The 17,730-nt window shown below is 45.1% G+C and overlaps 1 protein-coding gene across 1 annotated transcript in view; it reads left to right on the forward strand.

Moving 5' to 3' along the window:
• Nucleotides 1-14,688: 14,688 nt before the first annotated feature.
• Nucleotides 14,689-17,730, forward strand: part of SHISA9 (shisa family member 9) — a 466,870-nt gene continuing 463,828 nt past the window's right edge. The window contains exon 1 of the mRNA XM_077275158.1: nucleotides 14,689-15,453. Within this exon, the coding sequence (XP_077131273.1) occupies nucleotides 14,936-15,453 (518 nt within the window). The 5' untranslated portion in view covers nucleotides 14,689-14,935. The remainder of the gene's footprint in view (nucleotides 15,454-17,730) is intronic.

The following is a 17,730-nucleotide window of genomic DNA, read 5'->3' on the forward strand; positions in this document are numbered from 1 at the left end:
CATGCGCACACCACTACGCCACCAACGGAAAACTACGCAATATCTGGGGGAAGAAGCCACGCCCATCCGACCTGACCAGCCTGATTGACAGGCGAAAATGACTACTTTGGTAACGTATTTCGGCAGCATAGGTGGGGAATCGGGGTCCACAAACTACACTATTGTAATGCACAGCTCAGGCCCTATTTAACAGTATTTTTATCTCATACCGAAAAAAACGGGGTGATAGGTTCCCTTTAAGCAGGGTGATGAATGAAAAACTGCATTTAATACGCCGAAGGCCATTTTGAATACCTTGTGATGCCATTCGGGCTCTCTAATGCTCCATCTGTTTTTCAGTCCTTCATGCACGATATCTTCCGGACTTACCTTGATAAATTCATGATTGTATATTTGGATGACATTTTAATTTTTTCCGATGATTGGGAGTCTGATTGGGAGATTGTGAAACAGGTCAGGATGGTATTTCAGATCCTTCGTGATAATGCTCTGTTTGTGAAGGGGTCTAAGTGTCTCTTTGGAGTGCAGAAGGTTTCTTTTTCAGGCTTCATTTTTTCTCCCTCATCTATAGAGATGGATCCGGTTAAGGTTCAGGCCATTCATCATTGGATTCAACCCACATCCGTGAAGAGCCTTCAGAAATTTTGGGGCTTTGCTAATTTTTAACGCCGTTTCATTGCTAACTTCTCCAGTGTGGTTAAACCCTTGACTGATTTGACGAAGAAAGGCGCTGATGTGACGAATTGGTCCTCTGCGGCTGTCTCTGCCTTTCAGGAGCTTAAACGCCGATTTACTTCTGCCCCGGTGTTGCGTCAACCGGATGTTTCTCTTCCGTTTCAGGTTGAGGTTGACGCTTCTAAGATTGGGGCAGGGGCCATTTTGTCTCAGAGGGATCCTGTTGGTTCCTTGATGAAACTGTGTGCCTTCTTTTCCCGTAAGCTTTCGCCTGCTGAACGCAATTATGATGCCGGCAATCGGGAGTTGTTGGCTGTGAAGTGGGCGTTTGAGGAGTGGCGACATTGGCTTGAGGGAGCTAAGCACCGTATTGTGGTCTTGACCGATCATAAAAATGTGATTTACCTCGAGTCTGCCAGACGGCTGAATCCTAGACAGGCTCGATGGTCCTTGTTTTTTTCCCGTTTTGATTTCGTGGTCTCGTATCTTCCGGGTTCTAAGAATATTAAGGCTGATGCCCTCTCTAGGAGTTTTTTGCCTGATTCTACTGAGGTCCTTGAACCAGTTGGCATTCTGAAAGAAGGGGTGGTCCTTTCTGCCATTTCCCCTGATTTACGACGCGTTCTTCAGGAATTTCAGGCTGACAAACCTGATCGCTGTCCAGTGGGGAAACTGTTTGTTCCTGATAGATGGACTAGTAGAGTGATTTCTGAGGTTCATTGTTCGGTGTTGGCTGGCCATCCTGGTATTTTTGGTACCAGAGAATTGGTTGGTAGGTCCTTTTAATGGCCTTCTTTGTCACGTGATGTGCGTTCTTTTGTGCAGTCCTGTGGGACTTGTGCGCGGGCCAAGCCTTGTTGTTCCCGTGCTAGTGGGTTGCTTTTGCCCTTGCCGGTCCCTGAGAGGCCCTGGACGCATATTTCTATGGATTTTATTTCTGATCTTCCGGTTTCCCAGAGGATGTCGGTCATCTGGGTTGTTTGTGACCGGTTCTCTAAGATGGTCCATTTGGTGCCTTTGCCTAAATTGCCTTCCTCTTCCGATTTGGTTCCGTTGTTTTTTCAGCATGTGGTTCGTTTGCATGGTATTCCGGAGAATATTGTGTCCGACGGAGGTTCCTAGTTTGTTTCTAGGTTTTGGCGGGCATTTTGTGCCAGGCTGGGTATTGATTTGTCTTTTTCTTCCGCATTTCATCCTCAGACAAATGGCCAGACCGAGCGAACTAATCAGACTTTAGAAACTTATCTGAGATGCTTTGTGTCTGCTGATCAGGATGATTGGGTGGCTTTCTTGCCATTGGCCGAGTTTGCCTTTAATAATCGGGCTAGTTCGGCTACCTTGGTTTCGCCCTTCTTTTGTAATTTTGGTTTTCATCCTCGTTTTTCTTCGGGGCAGGTTGAGCCTTCTGACTGTCCTGGTGTGGATTCTGTGGTTGACAGGTTGCAGCAGATTTGGGCTCATGTGGTGGACAATTTGGTATTGTCTCAGGAGGAGGCTCAACGTTTTGCTAACCGTCGTCGGTGTGTTGGTTCCCGTCTTCGGGTTGGGGATTTGTCTTCCCGTCATGTTCCTATGAAGGTTTCTTCCCCTAAGTTTAAGCCTCACTTTATTGGTCCTTATAGGATTTCTGAGATTATTAATCCGGTGTCTTTTCGATTGGCCCTTCCGGCTTCTTTTGCTATCCATAATGTCTTCCATAGATCTTTATTGCGGAAATATGTGGTGCCCGTTGTTCCCTCTGTTGATCCTCAGGCCCCTGTGTTGCTTGATGGGGAGTTGGAGTATGTGGTTGAGAAGATTTTGGATTCTCGCTTTTCGAGGCGGAGGCTTCAGTACCTTGTCAAATGGAAGGGTTATGGCCAGGAGGATAATTCATGGGTTTTTGCCTCTGATGTCCATGCTGCTGATTTGGTCTGTGCCTTTGATCTGGCTCGTCCTGATCGGCCTGGGGGTGAGGGTTCGGTGACCCCTCCTCAAGGGGGGGTACTGTTGTGAATTCTGCTCTTGGGTTCCCTCCGGTGGTTGTTGATAGTAATGCAGTTGTCCCTGGGTTGCAATCCTGGGCAGGGGTCCCTGCTGATTGCAGCTCTGACTGGGATATTTAGGTGTGCAGGATTCATTAGCCCTTGCCAGTTGTCCATTGTTCTTGGAGGTTTTGCATCTCTGTCTGGTTCCTCCTGCCCTGCTGCCAAATCAGCAAAGATAAGTGTCTGGTTTTTGTTTCTACAGCACACATGCTGTGTGCTTTACAATTCAGTGCTATTCATGGTTTTTTCTTGTCCAGCTTAGACTGTGTTTGGATATTTTCAGTCAAGTTGGATTCTCAGGAGAAGCAGATATAAATTCCAAGTCTTTAGTTAGATGGTGGAATTTTTGTATTATCTGCTGTGGATATTTTTAGGGTTTTAATACTGACCGCTTAGTATTCTGTCCTATCCTTTCCTATTTAGCTAGCGTGGCCTCTTTTGCTAAATCCTGATTTCTGCCTGCGTGTGTCTTTTCCTCTAATACTCACAGTCAATATTTGTGGGGGGCTGCCTATCCTTTGGGGTTCTGCTCTGAGGCAAGATAGTATTCCCATTTCCATCTATAGGGGTATTTAGTCCTCCGGCTGTGTCGAGGTGTCTAGGATGTGTTAGGTACACTGTCATGTTCTCAATGGCAAGAGAACATAGCATAAGCATATATAGGAACTAGCTCTTGGAAGATGGGAACTGAGCTGACCATGAACTAAACCTAACGCACAACTAGCAGTGGCCGGGTAGCATGCCTACGTTGATTCTAGATGCCCAGCCCAGCCGGAGGACTAAATAAAGCTAGCAGAGGAAAATATTAGTCCTAGCTCACCTCTAGAGAAATACCCCGAAAGGAGACAGAGGCCCCCCACATGTATTGGCGGTGAGTTGAGATGAAATAACAAACGTAGTATGAAAATAGGTTTAGCAAATTTGAGGTCCACTTACTACATAGCAGAAGACAGAAAGGACACTTTCATGGTCAGCTGAAAACCCTATCAAAAAACACCATCCAGAAATTACTTTAAAACTCTGGCATTAACTCATAACACCAGAGTGGCAATTCCCGTTCACAAGAGCTTTCCAGACACAGTAACGAAACTACAGCTGTGAACTGGAACAAAATGCAAAAACAAACATGGACAAGAGTCCAACTTATCTAGTAGTTGTCTAGGAGCAGGAACAAGCACAGAGAGGCTTCTGATAACATTGTTGACCGGCAAGCAACTAACAGAGCAGCAAGGTTATATAGCGACTCCCACATCTTGATGGGAACAGGTGAACAGAGAAGATGAAAACACCAGTTCAATTCCACCAGTAGCCACCGGGGGAGCCCAGAATCCAAATTCACAACAGTACCCCCCCCTCAAGGAGGGGGCACCGAACCCTCACCAGAACCACCAGGGCGATCAGGATGGGCCCTATGAAAGGCACGAACCAGATCGGAGGCATGAACATCAGATGCATTCACCCAAGAATTATCCTCCTGGCCGTATCCCTTCCACTTGACCAGATACTGGAGTCTCCATCTGGAAACACGAGAGTCCAAGATTTTCTCCACAACGTACTCCAACTCACCCTCAACCAACACCGGAGCAGGAGGCTCAACGGAAGGCACAACCGGTACCTCATACCTGCGCAATAATGACCGATGAAAAACGTTATGAATAGAAAAGGATGCAGGGAGGTCCAAACGGAAGGAAACAGGGTTAAGAATCTCCAATATCTTATACGGGCCGATAAACCGAGGCTTAAACTTAGGAGAAGAGACCCTCATAGGGACAAAACGAGAAGACAACCACACCAAATCCCCAACAGAAAGCCGAGGACCAACACGACGGTGGCGGTTGGCAAAAAGCTGAGTCTTCTCCTGGGACAACCTCAAATTGTCCACCACCTGCCCCCAGATCTGATGCAATCTCTCCACCACAGCATCCACTCCAGGACAATCCGAAGATTCCACCTGACCAGAGGAAAATCGAGGATGAAACCCCGAATTACAGAAAAACGGGGACACCAAAGTGGCAGAGCTGGCCCGATTATTGAGAGCGAACTCCGCCAATGGCAAAAAAGCAACCCAATCATCCTGGTCAGCAGACACAAAACACCTCAGATATGTCTCCAGGGTCTGATTAATCCGCTCGGTCTGGCCATTCGTCTGAGGATGGAAAGCGGACGAAAAAGATAAATCTATGCCCATCCTAGCACAGAATGCCCGCCAAAATCTAGACACGAATTGGGTCCCTCTGTCAGAAACGATATTCTCAGGAATACCATGCAAACGAACAACATTTTGAAAAAACAGAGGAACCAACTCGGAAGAAGAAGGTAACTTGGGCAGAGGAACCAAATGGACCATCTTAGAAAAACGGTCACACACCACCCAGATGACAGACATCTTCTGAGAAACAGGCAGATCTGAAATAAAATCCATCGAGATGTGCGTCCAAGGCCTCTTAGGAATAGGCAAGGGCAACAATAATCCACTAGCCCGAGAACAACAAGGCTTGGCCCGAGCACAAACGTCACAAGACTGCACAAAGCCTCGCACATCTCGTGACAGGGAAGGCCACCAGAAGGACCTTGCCACCAAATCCCTGGTACCAAAAATGCCAGGATGACCTGCCAACGCAGAAGAATGAACCTCAGAGATGACTCTACTGGTCCAATCATCAGGAACAAACAGTTTATCAGGTGGGCAACGATCAGGTCTCTCCGCCTGAAACTCCTGCAAGGCCCGCCGCAGGTCTGGAGAAACGGCTGACAATACCACTCCATCCTTAAGGATACCTGTGGGCTCAGAGTTACCAGGCGAGTCAGGCTCAAAACTCCTAGAAAGGGCATCCGCCTTAACATTCTTAGAACCCGGTAGGTATGACACCACAAAATTAAACCGAGAGAAAAATAATGACCAGCGCGCCTGTCTAGGATTCAGGCGCCTGGCGGTCTCAAGATAAATCAAATTTTTGTGGTCAGTCAATACCACCACCTGATGTCTGGCCCCCTCAAGCCAATGGCGCCACTCCTCAAAAGCCCACTTCATGGCCAAAAGCTCCCGATTCCCAACATCATAATTCCGCTCAGCGGGCGAAAATTTACGGGAAAAGAAGGCACAAGGCCTCATCACGGAGCAGTCAGAACTTTTCTGCGACAACACTGCCCCAGCTCCGATCTCAGAAGCGTCGACCTCAACCTGAAAAGGTAGAGCAACATCAGGCTGACGCAACACAGGGGCAGAGGAAAAACGGCGCTTAAGCTCCCGAAAGGCCTCCACAGCATCAGGGGACCAATCAGCAACATCAGCACCCTTCTTAGTCAAATCGGTCAATGGCTTAGCAATATCCGAAAAACCAGCAATAAATCGACGATAAAAGTTAGCAAAGCCCAAAAATTTCTGAAGACTCTTAAGAGAAGAGGGCTGCGTCCAATCACAAATAGCTTGAACCTTGACAGGATCCATTTCAATGGAAGAGGGGGAAAAAATATATCCCAAAAAGGAAATCCTCTGTACCCCAAAAACACACTTAGAACCCTTCACACACAAAGAATTAGACCGCAAAACCTGAAAAACCCTCCTGACTTGCTGGACATGAGAGTCCCAGTCATCCGAAAAAATCAGAATATCATCCAGATACACAATCATAAATTTATCCAAATAATCGCGAAAAATATCATGCATAAAGGACTGGAAAACTGACGGAGCATTAGAAAGACCAAAAGGCATCACTAAATACTCAAAGTTGCCCTCGGGCGTATTAAATGCGGTTTTCCACTCATCCCCCTGCCTGATTCGCACCAAATTATACGCCCCACGAAGGTCAATCTTAGAGAACCACTTGGCCCCCTTTATGCGAGCAAACAAATCAGTCAGCAACGGCAATGGGTATTGATATTTAACAGTGATTTTATTCAAAAGCCGATAATCAATACATGGTCTCAAAGAGCCGTCTTTTTTTGACACAAAGAAAAAACCGGCTCCTAAGGGAGATGACGATGGACGAATATGTCCCTTTTCCAAGGACTCCTTTATATATTCTCGCATAGCAGCATGTTCAGGCACAGACAGATTAAATAAACGACCCTTAGGGTATTTACTACCCGGGATTAAATCTATGGCACAATCGCACTCTCGGTGCGGAGGTAACGAACCAAGCTTGGATTCTTCAAAGACGTCACGATAGTCAGACAGGAACTCAGGAATTTCAGAGGGAATGGATGATGAAATGGAAACCACAGGTACATCCCCATGAGCCCCCTTACATCCCCAGCTCAACACAGACATAGCTCTCCAGTCGAGGACTGGGTTGTGAGATTGCAGCCAAGGCAATCCTAGCACCAAATCATCATGTAGATTATACAGCACCAGAAAGCGAATAATCTCCTGGTGATCCGGATTAATACGCATAGTTACTTGTGTCCAGTATTGTGGTTTATTATTAGCCAATGGGGTGGAGTCAATCCCCTTCAGAGGAATAGGAGTCTCCAAAGGCTCTAAATCATACCCACAGCGTTTGGCAAAGGACCAATCCATAAGACTCAAAGCGGCGCCAGAGTCGACATAGGCGTCCGTGGTAATAGATGACAAAGAGCAAATCAGGGTCACAGATAGAATAAATTTAGACGGTAAGGTGCAAATGGAAACAGATTTACCAAGCTTTTTAGTGCGCTTAGAGCATACTGATATAACATGAGTAGAATCACCACAATAGAAACACAACCCATTTTTCCGTCTAAAATTCTGCCGCTCGCTTCGGGACAGAATTCTATCACACTGCATACTCTCTGGCGACTTCTCAGTGGACACCGCCAGATGGTGCACTGGTTTGCGCTCCCGCAAACGCCTATCGATCTGAATAGCCATTGTCATGGACTCATTCAGACCCGCAGGCACAGGGAACCCCACCATAACATCCTTAATGGCATCAGAGAGACCCTCTCTGAAAGTCGCCGCCAGGGCGCACTCATTCCACTGAGTAAGCACAGACCATTTACGGAATCTTTGGCAGTAAATTTCCGCTTCATCTTGCCCCTGAGATAGGGACATCAAAGTTTTTTCTGCCTGAAGCTCCAAATGAGGTTCGTCATAAAGCAACCCCAAGGCCAGAAAAAACGCATCCACATTGAGCAACGCAGGATCTCCTGGTGTCAATGAAAAAGCCCAGTCTTGAGGGTCGCCCCGGAGCAAGGAAATCACAATCCTGACCTGCTGTGCAGGGTCTCCGGCAGAGCGAGATTTCAGAGACAAAAATAATTTGCAATTATTTCGAAAATTCTGAAACCCGGATCTATTCCCCGAGAAAAATTCCGGCAAAGGAATTCTCGGCTCAGATACAGGTGCATGACAAACAAAATCTTGCAAATTTTGTACCTTCGTGGCGAGATTATTCAAACCTGCAGTTACACTCTGAAGATCCATTACAAACAGGTGGACACAGAGCCATTCAAGGGTTAAGAGGAGGTAAGAAGCAGCTAGACAGCAATTAAGGGCTAGGCAGCAAAACTCTGAGGGGAAAAAAAAAAAAAAAATTTCCCTACAACACTTCTTTTTCTCCTGCTTCAGCCCAAACAATTAACACTTTGCGGGCCGGTCAAACTGTCATGTTCTCAATGGCAAGAGAACATAGCATAAGCATATATAGGAACTAGCTCTTGGAAGATGGGAACTGAGCTGACCATGAACTAAACCTAACGCACAACTAGCAGTGGCCGGGTAGCATGCCTACGTTGATTCTAGATGCCCAGCCCAGCCGGAGGACTAAATAAAGCTAGCAGAGGAAAATATTAGTCCTAGCTCACCTCTAGAGAAATACCCCGAAAGGAGACAGAGGCCCCCCACATGTATTGGCGGTGAGTTGAGATGAAATAACAAACGTAGTATGAAAATAGGTTTAGCAAATTTGAGGTCCACTTACTACATAGCAGAAGACAGAAAGGACACTTTCATGGTCAGCTGAAAACCCTATCAAAAAACACCATCCAGAAATTACTTTAAAACTCTGGCATTAACTCATAACACCAGAGTGGCAATTCCCGTTCACAAGAGCTTTCCAGACACAGTAACGAAACTACAGCTGTGAACTGGAACAAAATGCAAAAACAAACATGGACAAGAGTCCAACTTATCTAGTAGTTGTCTAGGAGCAGGAACAAGCACAGAGAGGCTTCTGATAACATTGTTGACCGGCAAGCAACTAACAGAGCAGCAAGGTTATATAGCGACTCCCACATCTTGATGGGAACAGGTGAACAGAGAAGATGAAGACACCAGTTCAATTCCACCAGTAGCCACCGGGGGAGCCCAGAATCCAAATTCACAACAGTACACCCCACGGCTACTTCTAGTTGCGGTGTCAGTTTAGGGTTTGCGGTCAGTACAGGTTCCGCCTACTCCTCAGAAAGACCCATGCGGCTCCAAGGTCACCAGATCATAACAGAGTCAATATCTGGAGAGTAGATGAGAATATCATCCAGATAGACTGCGACCGAGGTGGTGAGGATATCCCAGAAGATGTCGTTCACAAAGTCTTGGAATATGGCTGGGGCATTACAGAGCCCGAAGGGCATCACCAGATATTCATAGTGCCCATCCCTGGTGTTAAAAGCCGTCTTCCATTCGTCCCCCTCACGGATGCGAATCAGGTTGTAAGCACCCCACAGATCTAATTTTGTAAATACCCTTGCTCCCCATAGCCTATCAAGAAGCTCAGATATTAGGGGTAATGGGTACTTGTTCTTAACGGTGATGGCGTTAAGACCCCTGTAGTCTATGCATGGACGTAAGTCTCCACTCTTCTTCTGTACGAAGAAGAACCCAGCCCCTGCAGGTGACACTGACTTCCTAATGAATCCTCTTGCCAGATTCTCTTGGATGTACTGAGACATTGCCTCCATCTCCGGGAGAGATAATGGATAGACTCGACCCCGGGGAGGCTCAGCACCAGGCAAGAGGTCAATAGGACAGTCATAGGGGCAGTGAGGCGGAAGGGTCTCCGCAGCCCTTTTGGAGAACACGTCTGCATAGGGCCAATAGTGCTTGGGGAGAGAGGAAAGATCTGCGGGTACCTCTGTAGTAGCAACCTGAACGCACTCCCTCTGACATCTACCCTCACAGGATTTACTCCATCCCAAAATTCTCCCTGAGGACCACTCTATATGAGGAGAATGATAGCGTAGCCATGGTATCCCCAACAGGACCTCATCAATTCCCTCAGGAATGACTAATAGGGAGATAATCTCCTGATGTGATGGAGAAACAGAAAGAGTGAAAGGAATGGTTTGGTGGGTAATCTGTGAGGGTAGTGTCGACCCATTTACCACTCGAACGATTACTGGTTTGTCGAGCATCACCAGGGGTATTGCGTGATGCTGGGCGAAAGCGGATGACATAAAATTACCCTCCGCCCCAGAGTCCACGCATAGCTCTACCATAAGAGTGGATGGGCCTATGGTAATTGTTCTCTTGAAGGACAACTTAGAGGCAAACGTCGCCGTGTTTAGTGTACCTCCTCCAACTGCCACTAGACGCTGACGTTTCCCCGACCGCTGAGGATACTTGGAGGCAAGATGTCCTGACTTCCGGCAAACATGACAGACCTTAAGTGCACGAGCGGACTGGGACTTGGATCCCGCTCGTGTCACCTCTATGGCCTCATGTGACTCGGACGCCTGGACTGGAGATTCCAAAGGTCTGGCGAAGGTGGGAGCCAGCCGAAACCTATGCCTACACTGGGCTCGCTCCAACCTTCGCTCATGAAAACGAAGGTCTATGCGAGTTGATACAGCTATGAGCTCCTCCAGTGTGGAGGGAATCTTCCTAGTGGCCAAAGCGTCCTTCACATGGTCAGCCAGCCCCCTCCAAAATACGGGAATGAGGGTTTTATCTGGTCATTCCAACTCAGATGCTAATGTCCGGAAATGAACGGCAAAATGATTGACCATGGTTGAACCCTGAGTCAAAGCCAGCAGTTGGAGCGCTGTATCATGGGTGACTTGAGGTCCTACAAAGACCTGTTTCAGAGTGTCTAGAAACCGAGGAACACTCCGCACCACATGATCGTTGTGCTCCCACAGCGGTGTAGCCCACTTCAACGCTCTGTCCGACAGGAGAGAGATTATGAATCCCACCTTTGTCCGCTCTGTGGGAAAACGTGCAGCCAGGAGCTCGAAGTGTATACCACACTGGCTCACGAAACCCCTACAGGACTTACTGTCCCCAGAGTATCTCTCAGGCAATGGGAGGTGAGATAAAGTCGGAACAGAGGTGGCAGTGGGTAAAGCTGCTGCAGCCACGCTAACAGCCTGAACAGCTATTGCGGTAACATCCACCGCCGAGGTTGCATGCTCAAGAGACGCCAACCGGCCCTCCAGCAGCTGGATGTACCCCTGCAATCGCTGTTCATCCACCATTACTTAGCCAGATCCTGGCGCTAGTGTACTGTTAGGGTTGGCGGAACGCACCGAATATATTTATTAGATGGGATAGGTGCGTTGACAACCCGGGATACACCGTGCAGGAAAGAACCTGCTGCTAAGTAAGGCGGTGAAGCAAATTAGAATAAACAAACTCTGTTACTTCACAGAGCCCGTAGTAAAGAGAACGCTGTGCCCTGTTTAACTCACAGGGGACACAGCTATTGTGTAGAGGCGACAGTGGTCATGCAGTCCAACCAACACGCAGCTCCTCTCCAGTGGAGCCGGAATTCTATCGGCTATTAGCCAGCCCTGAATTCACACATAAACTCCTCGCCGGAGGTGCCAGCATTCTAGGGGCTTAATTCAGCTGGGTCCCTGACTGCATACACAAAACTCCTCGCCGTAGGTGCCAGCATTCTAGGGGCTTATTTCAGCCGGGTCCCTGACCACACACACGACCACACTGGCGCTGAGCTCGTACATATTTGACACTAGCGCAAGGCCGTGCGGTCATGAGAACCTTATATAGCTGCAGCACCTACAGGACCTTCCAAGAAGGACCAATGGAAGGCTGCCACAGAACTTGATCAGGTACAGGACCTTCCTGGAGGACCAATGGAAGTTGCTGCAGTACCTGAGCATGTGACCCTTGATCTCCACTGAGAGATCTTACCCTGGGCATGCTCAGTGTGTGCAAAGCTGGACTTAGTCCCAGAAAAGCCTGCTCGCTGCAGGTCAGTGCAGGGTACAATAGCAGAGCCTGGAGAGACAGCAGTAACCCTTTGCACAGTATCAGACTCAGCGAGACACTGGGACCGACGTCTCCGCTGAGCAGGCTCCACTGCGGCCGATGCAGAATGGGAGACCACAGCAGACACGGCTCGAGATCCCCCCTGTGCAACAGCGGGAACTCGACTCCTAACACATGGTCCCTTCCTAGGCTATGAATATCAGCCCCCAGCTGTCTGCATAGCTTTTTCTGGCCATTAATTATAGGGGGACCCCAAGTAATTTTTTGGGGGGTTCCCCTATTTTAATAGCCAGTAAAGGCTAAATATACCGCTGCTGATATTCATAGCCTGGGAAGATCCATGGGTATTAACCCCTTCTTAGGCTATAAACATCAACCCCCAGTCACAGGCTTTCCCTCTCTGGTGCAGAATATTGCGCAGGAGCCCATACCATTTTGTTTTCAATTTTTTAAAAATTAAACAGATATTGCGTTTAAGGCTGGGGTTACACTTGCGAAAAACTCGCACTTCAATACCCGGCAAAAACGCCAACACTCGGGACCGGAGTGTGCGGCTGCATGTCTTTCTATGCAGCTCAACGCTCCGGTCCGAGTGCCAGCGGCAGTGCACGGTATTGAGGTGCGAGACTCGTGCAAGTTTCTCGCAAGTGTGAACCCGGCCTAACGCAGGTTTGGTTTGTGTGTGTGTGTCTTTATTTAACTCTATATGTACCATTTTATTATGTTTATTACTAAACATCAGGCTTAGTATTATCTGTCCATCTATCTATAGATCTATCTATCTATCTATCTATCTATCAATATATCTATCTATAGATATATAGACAGTTAGATATATCTATAGATAGATCTATAGATAGATGATAAATCTATAGATAGATGGATAGATAGATCTATAGATAGATATATAGATAGATCTATAGATAGACAGATCTATAGATAGGTCGATCTATCTATAGGTCTATAATCTATCTATCTATCTATCTATCTATCTATCTATCTATCTATCTATCTATCCATAGATCGATCGATCGATCGATCTATCTATCTATCTATCTATCTATCTATCTATCTATCTATCTAAACATTATTATTCAATGGAGTATGTAAATGAAGAAGTTGGACAAGAAATGACATCACAATTCTTTTTTTTTGTTTAATAATAGATCTTTATTTAGCTTACAAAAGCGCATACAAATCCACATGAAAAAAAGCATGAAAATCCACATCAAAAACGCATAAAATCCACGTAGATTTTTACCTGCGTTTTCTGCCAAGAGAGGAAGAATCTGTGCAGAAAATTTCACAGGCAAATCTGCAACGTGTCCACATATCCTAAGGGTGTACGTACTGTATTTGTGCAACCACAATAAGTCATTAATTTGTCTTCTTCCACCTGAAAAAGATTTCAGTTTGTTTCTCAATGGATTTGTACACATTATGGGTGACATTAAAGGTGGAAAAATATCTGAGATGATTCTTCTTGGTTTGAGTTTTTTTACATGACCAAAAACTGTCATTTCAACAGGGTATGCAAACTTTTTATATCCACTGTACATAGTGAGCAGTGGAATTTTCTATCTATCTATTATCCATCTATCTATCTATCATCTATCTAGTGGTCAGGGAAATCATCTCTCTATCTGTCTATCTATTATCTATCATCTATCTATTATCTACCTATCTATTATCTATCTATCTATCGAGCAGGGGAATCATCTATCTATCTATCTATCTATCTATCTATCTATTATCTATCCCATATCTATTTCATTCCATCTATCTATCTATCTATCTATCTATCTATCTATCTATCTATCTATCTATTATCTATCCCATATCTATCTCATTCCTTCTATCTCTATCTATCTATCTATCTATCTATCTATCTATCTATCTATCTATTATCTATCCCATATCTATTTCATTCCTTCTATCTATCTATCTATCTATCTATCTATTATCTATCCCATATCTATCTCATTCCTTCTATCTCTATCTATCTATCTATCTATCTATCTATCTATCTATCTATCTATTATCTATCCCATATCTATCTCATTCCTTCTATCTCTATCTATCTATCTATCTATCTATCTATCTATCTATCTATCTATCTATTATCTATCCCATATCTATCTCATTCCTTCCATCTATCTATCTATCTATCTATCTATCTATCTATCTATCTATCTATCTATCTATCTATCTATCCCATATCTATCTATCTATCTATCTATCTATCTATCTATCTATCTATCTATCTATCTATCTGATTCTAAGGTTGCAGCCACATCTGGAATGTGATGGGGAACGAAGCCTTTCTGCCCTTTTCTACTTTACATTTTTGCTTAGTATTTCTCATATACTTGTACTTGAAAGCATAAATATTGTCATGTATTTCCAGTGTAGCGATGACCTACATATCCTTCTCACATCTTGAGTCATGTACTGTTAGCATGTGAGAGCACCTGCTGAAATCTGCAGTTCTACTTCCATATGAAGGCTTCATGCTGTCTCTTAGTCCCACAAGTTACTTTATGGTTACATGATATTGGTGCAGAACAGAGCTAGAAGATTGTACAATGTGTGCTGATTGTAATAAGTGTCTGGAGGACTGTAAACTTTGTGCCCATGAAGGATGATTTGGTGATGCTCACCTTGCACTCACTTCCATCCCATTCCTCCTCATCTCTTGCAAGCTCTCCCTCCTTACTCAAGACCTATGTCATCCCTCCCTCAGTCTCTACTCCTCCTATATCTATTCCTCCCCCTCCATCCTCCTCCTCCCCCATCCCTCTCTCTCTCTCTCTTTTTACACTACTCTAACAAAGCAGAATCCCCTCTGCTTTCCTCGATTCCACAAGTGCAGAGCAGAAACAGGCAGAGCTTCCTGCAATAGAGCAGAGCATCACCACCATAATCCTCATCATCACACCTTCCAGGTGAGGACTGCACCCACACCATCTCTGGCACTGGTGATGGACCTGGTCTGATGGGCTGAGACCTCTTTACTTCCCATCCTCATGGTTCTGCCACTTTGGATCTTCCATATCAAGTTAAACTAAGGCAGCTACTTATCATGAAAGGAATTAGGGCAATATTGTATTACTTCCTTGTGGATCTCTTTACTTTGCTGTGTGGCACGCAGGGCAAGACTGGACTTCACTTTGGGAGCACTGAAGTGGTATCAGATGTCAACCTGTCCAACCATGGAGATCTAGAGTCTTCAGAGCCTCCTCAGACTGCTGAGGGTTGCAGGGGGTATTTTGATGTCATGGGGCAATGGGACCCTCCATTTAACTGCAGTTCGGGGGATTTTCTCTACTGTTGTGGTACTTGTGGCTTCAGATACTGCTGTAAGTTTAAACAAGCTAAACTGGATCAAAGCGTCTGCACAAACTATGATAGACCTATCTGGCTGCTACCGGGAAAGACACCTCCAAAAATTGATGACCCCATGCACGACCCCACTAGGGATAAAACAAATTTGATTGTCTACATCATATGTGGAGTAGTAGCTGTAATGGTCCTTGTAGGGATATTCACTAAACTTGGACTGGAAAAGGCTCACAGACCTCAGCGGGAAAACATGTCAAGGTATGTCAATCTTGACCGATCCATTCAATGCTTGTCATTTCTGCTGTCCTTAAAACATCTGTTGTAGTCACCCCTGACCCTATACTGTAAGGCCAGGGTTCATTTTATGCCTACAGCTGACCATTGATGTCTAGATCAATGATTACTATGCTTAAAATATTTACCGATATTGTATTTGCAATTAAATGTATCATATCTCCTCAATATTAGATAGGAGGCTACAATAACCGATCCGGAATGTGTACAGTATAGTTCTGCACCCGTGTGTATACAGGTTAGTCCAGTGTGTATGATGGTCTATTGTAAGCTGTGATACACACACTACACCACCCACACACTCGCTGCCAAAATCCCAGATTTTTAGGTTTAACTGAATCTTACACGCATCTTGGAATTTGGCTCAGTACAGATCCGTATCTTGGAAATGGAAAGTGCAGCAAACACCTGCTCTGTGCATATCTGCATGTATGTAGGTTAAAGTCATCCTTCTTGTAGATGTTGGCTGTGTGCACGGAGCTGTTCTTTTCTACCGTTGGGCTAAAGCCATTAATACTGTCATCGTGGCTTAATTCTGAATAAAGGATTTAAGAAGCCATACCAAGAAATGAAAAGTCTCTTTTGGCATGTGCATATGTTGTTGTTGGAAGATTGCCCCTATTTTTGTAGGTTACCCTTTCTTGAGCGATGATGATGATGATGATCAAGAGAAAGGGGGGAGAGAAAGGTTGTCAAAAGTGGAAGGCGCAGGGATGAGTATGTGGAACTGGACAGATACAATGAAGGCCATGGGGCTAGTACAATATTGTGGACAGGTGAGATGGATGATGGCGAGGGCACCGGAGGAGGACTACAACGCACCAGCAACTGGCACCGAAGGAGATGGATACAGAGGGAAGATTGTGTGGGCAGTGGGCGGGATGACAATTTGGGATAAAAGCCTGTTTTTTCCATCTTCTCGACATTCAGATCATGTCAGTATCTGTGTGAAAACAGAACATATTTTTAACTTCTCTGTTCCCTCTGATTCATTATGCTAATCTCAACCACATGATAGCAGATGGAGATGAAAGGGTCGGACTTTTCTCAACAAATCCTAAATACGTCTATCCATCTATCTATCTATCTATCTATCTATCTATCCATCCATCCACCTATCTATCACTCCTAAGACACCTATACACACAGTATCATAAAGGTGTCCATAGAACTGCAGCTCATTACGCTGATCCCACTGTTAACCAGTAGAGATACTGACAATCATAGCAACCAGTGATCTTTTATGATCTGCAAAAATCTATTAAATCAGTTGGAAAATATACCCATGCTTCCAAATCCTTCTTGGTCTCTAATTACTATTTTACCTTTCTTTACAATAATTACCAATAAGTATCAATAACCTCCCATTTAGGGAAATGCAAGTGTTAAATTGATCATCAGGGAAATGATCCTTTTCATTATCTTTGCATTCAGGCGACTAACACTGGAGTGTTCGGATAGGCGAAGACTCTTTTTGATCGTGACCAAATCTGTATGTCTATGGCCATAAAATCATCAAAGGGCTGATGTATCTGACTGGTTCTAAGCTCCATGGAAATGAACAATCTATACTCTGCCTGCACTGGAAACACATGTGATCACACTAGATCAGCTTAACCCTATATTGTATGGAGCTGCAGAAAATCTTCTAGAATGCTGGAAATTAACAAACGCTTCGTAAGTTTATAATGAAGTCACCAATTGTGCTGCAGGTGAAGATTATCTAGATGGTGTTTTTTTCCTTCATTCATTCCACATCAATTAAAATAGATCCATTGATTTTCCCTTTTAATTGTTGACCCTTCAGGAATCTTTCCCTGTTAGACATTTTGATAAATGCCTTTTCTTCTCAGTCTTACTGTTACCATTCTGTGGTTTCACTGGAGAGGAGAAGGAAATGTGTGGTGTGAATAGTTCTCTGTGGAATAGAAAGAACATGCATTTATATAGACGTGAAGTGCAATGGAGTGAGGTTTTCGAAGCGTAGTCCCCAGCATTTCTAATAAGTGTTCTTCCACTTACAAGTCTATTGAGCCTGTCAATGTTCCCTATAACCAAAGCCAATGTGAAGTCTTATTGCATCTGAATCCTATTCCTTCAATATCTGGGGCAAGATCAAGTTTTCTATATGTTATTCTGTACATGATAGCATTAAACAAGGGGAATGTAGGGACATTAAATAGTGTAATTGCAGATGGGAAGAAGATCGTCAATTTGGTTGGCATTTAGAGGGCAGAGTGT

Source organism: Ranitomeya variabilis, chromosome 7 (assembly GCF_051348905.1).
Source record: "Ranitomeya variabilis isolate aRanVar5 chromosome 7, aRanVar5.hap1, whole genome shotgun sequence".
NCBI lineage: Eukaryota > Metazoa > Chordata > Amphibia > Anura > Dendrobatidae > Ranitomeya > Ranitomeya variabilis.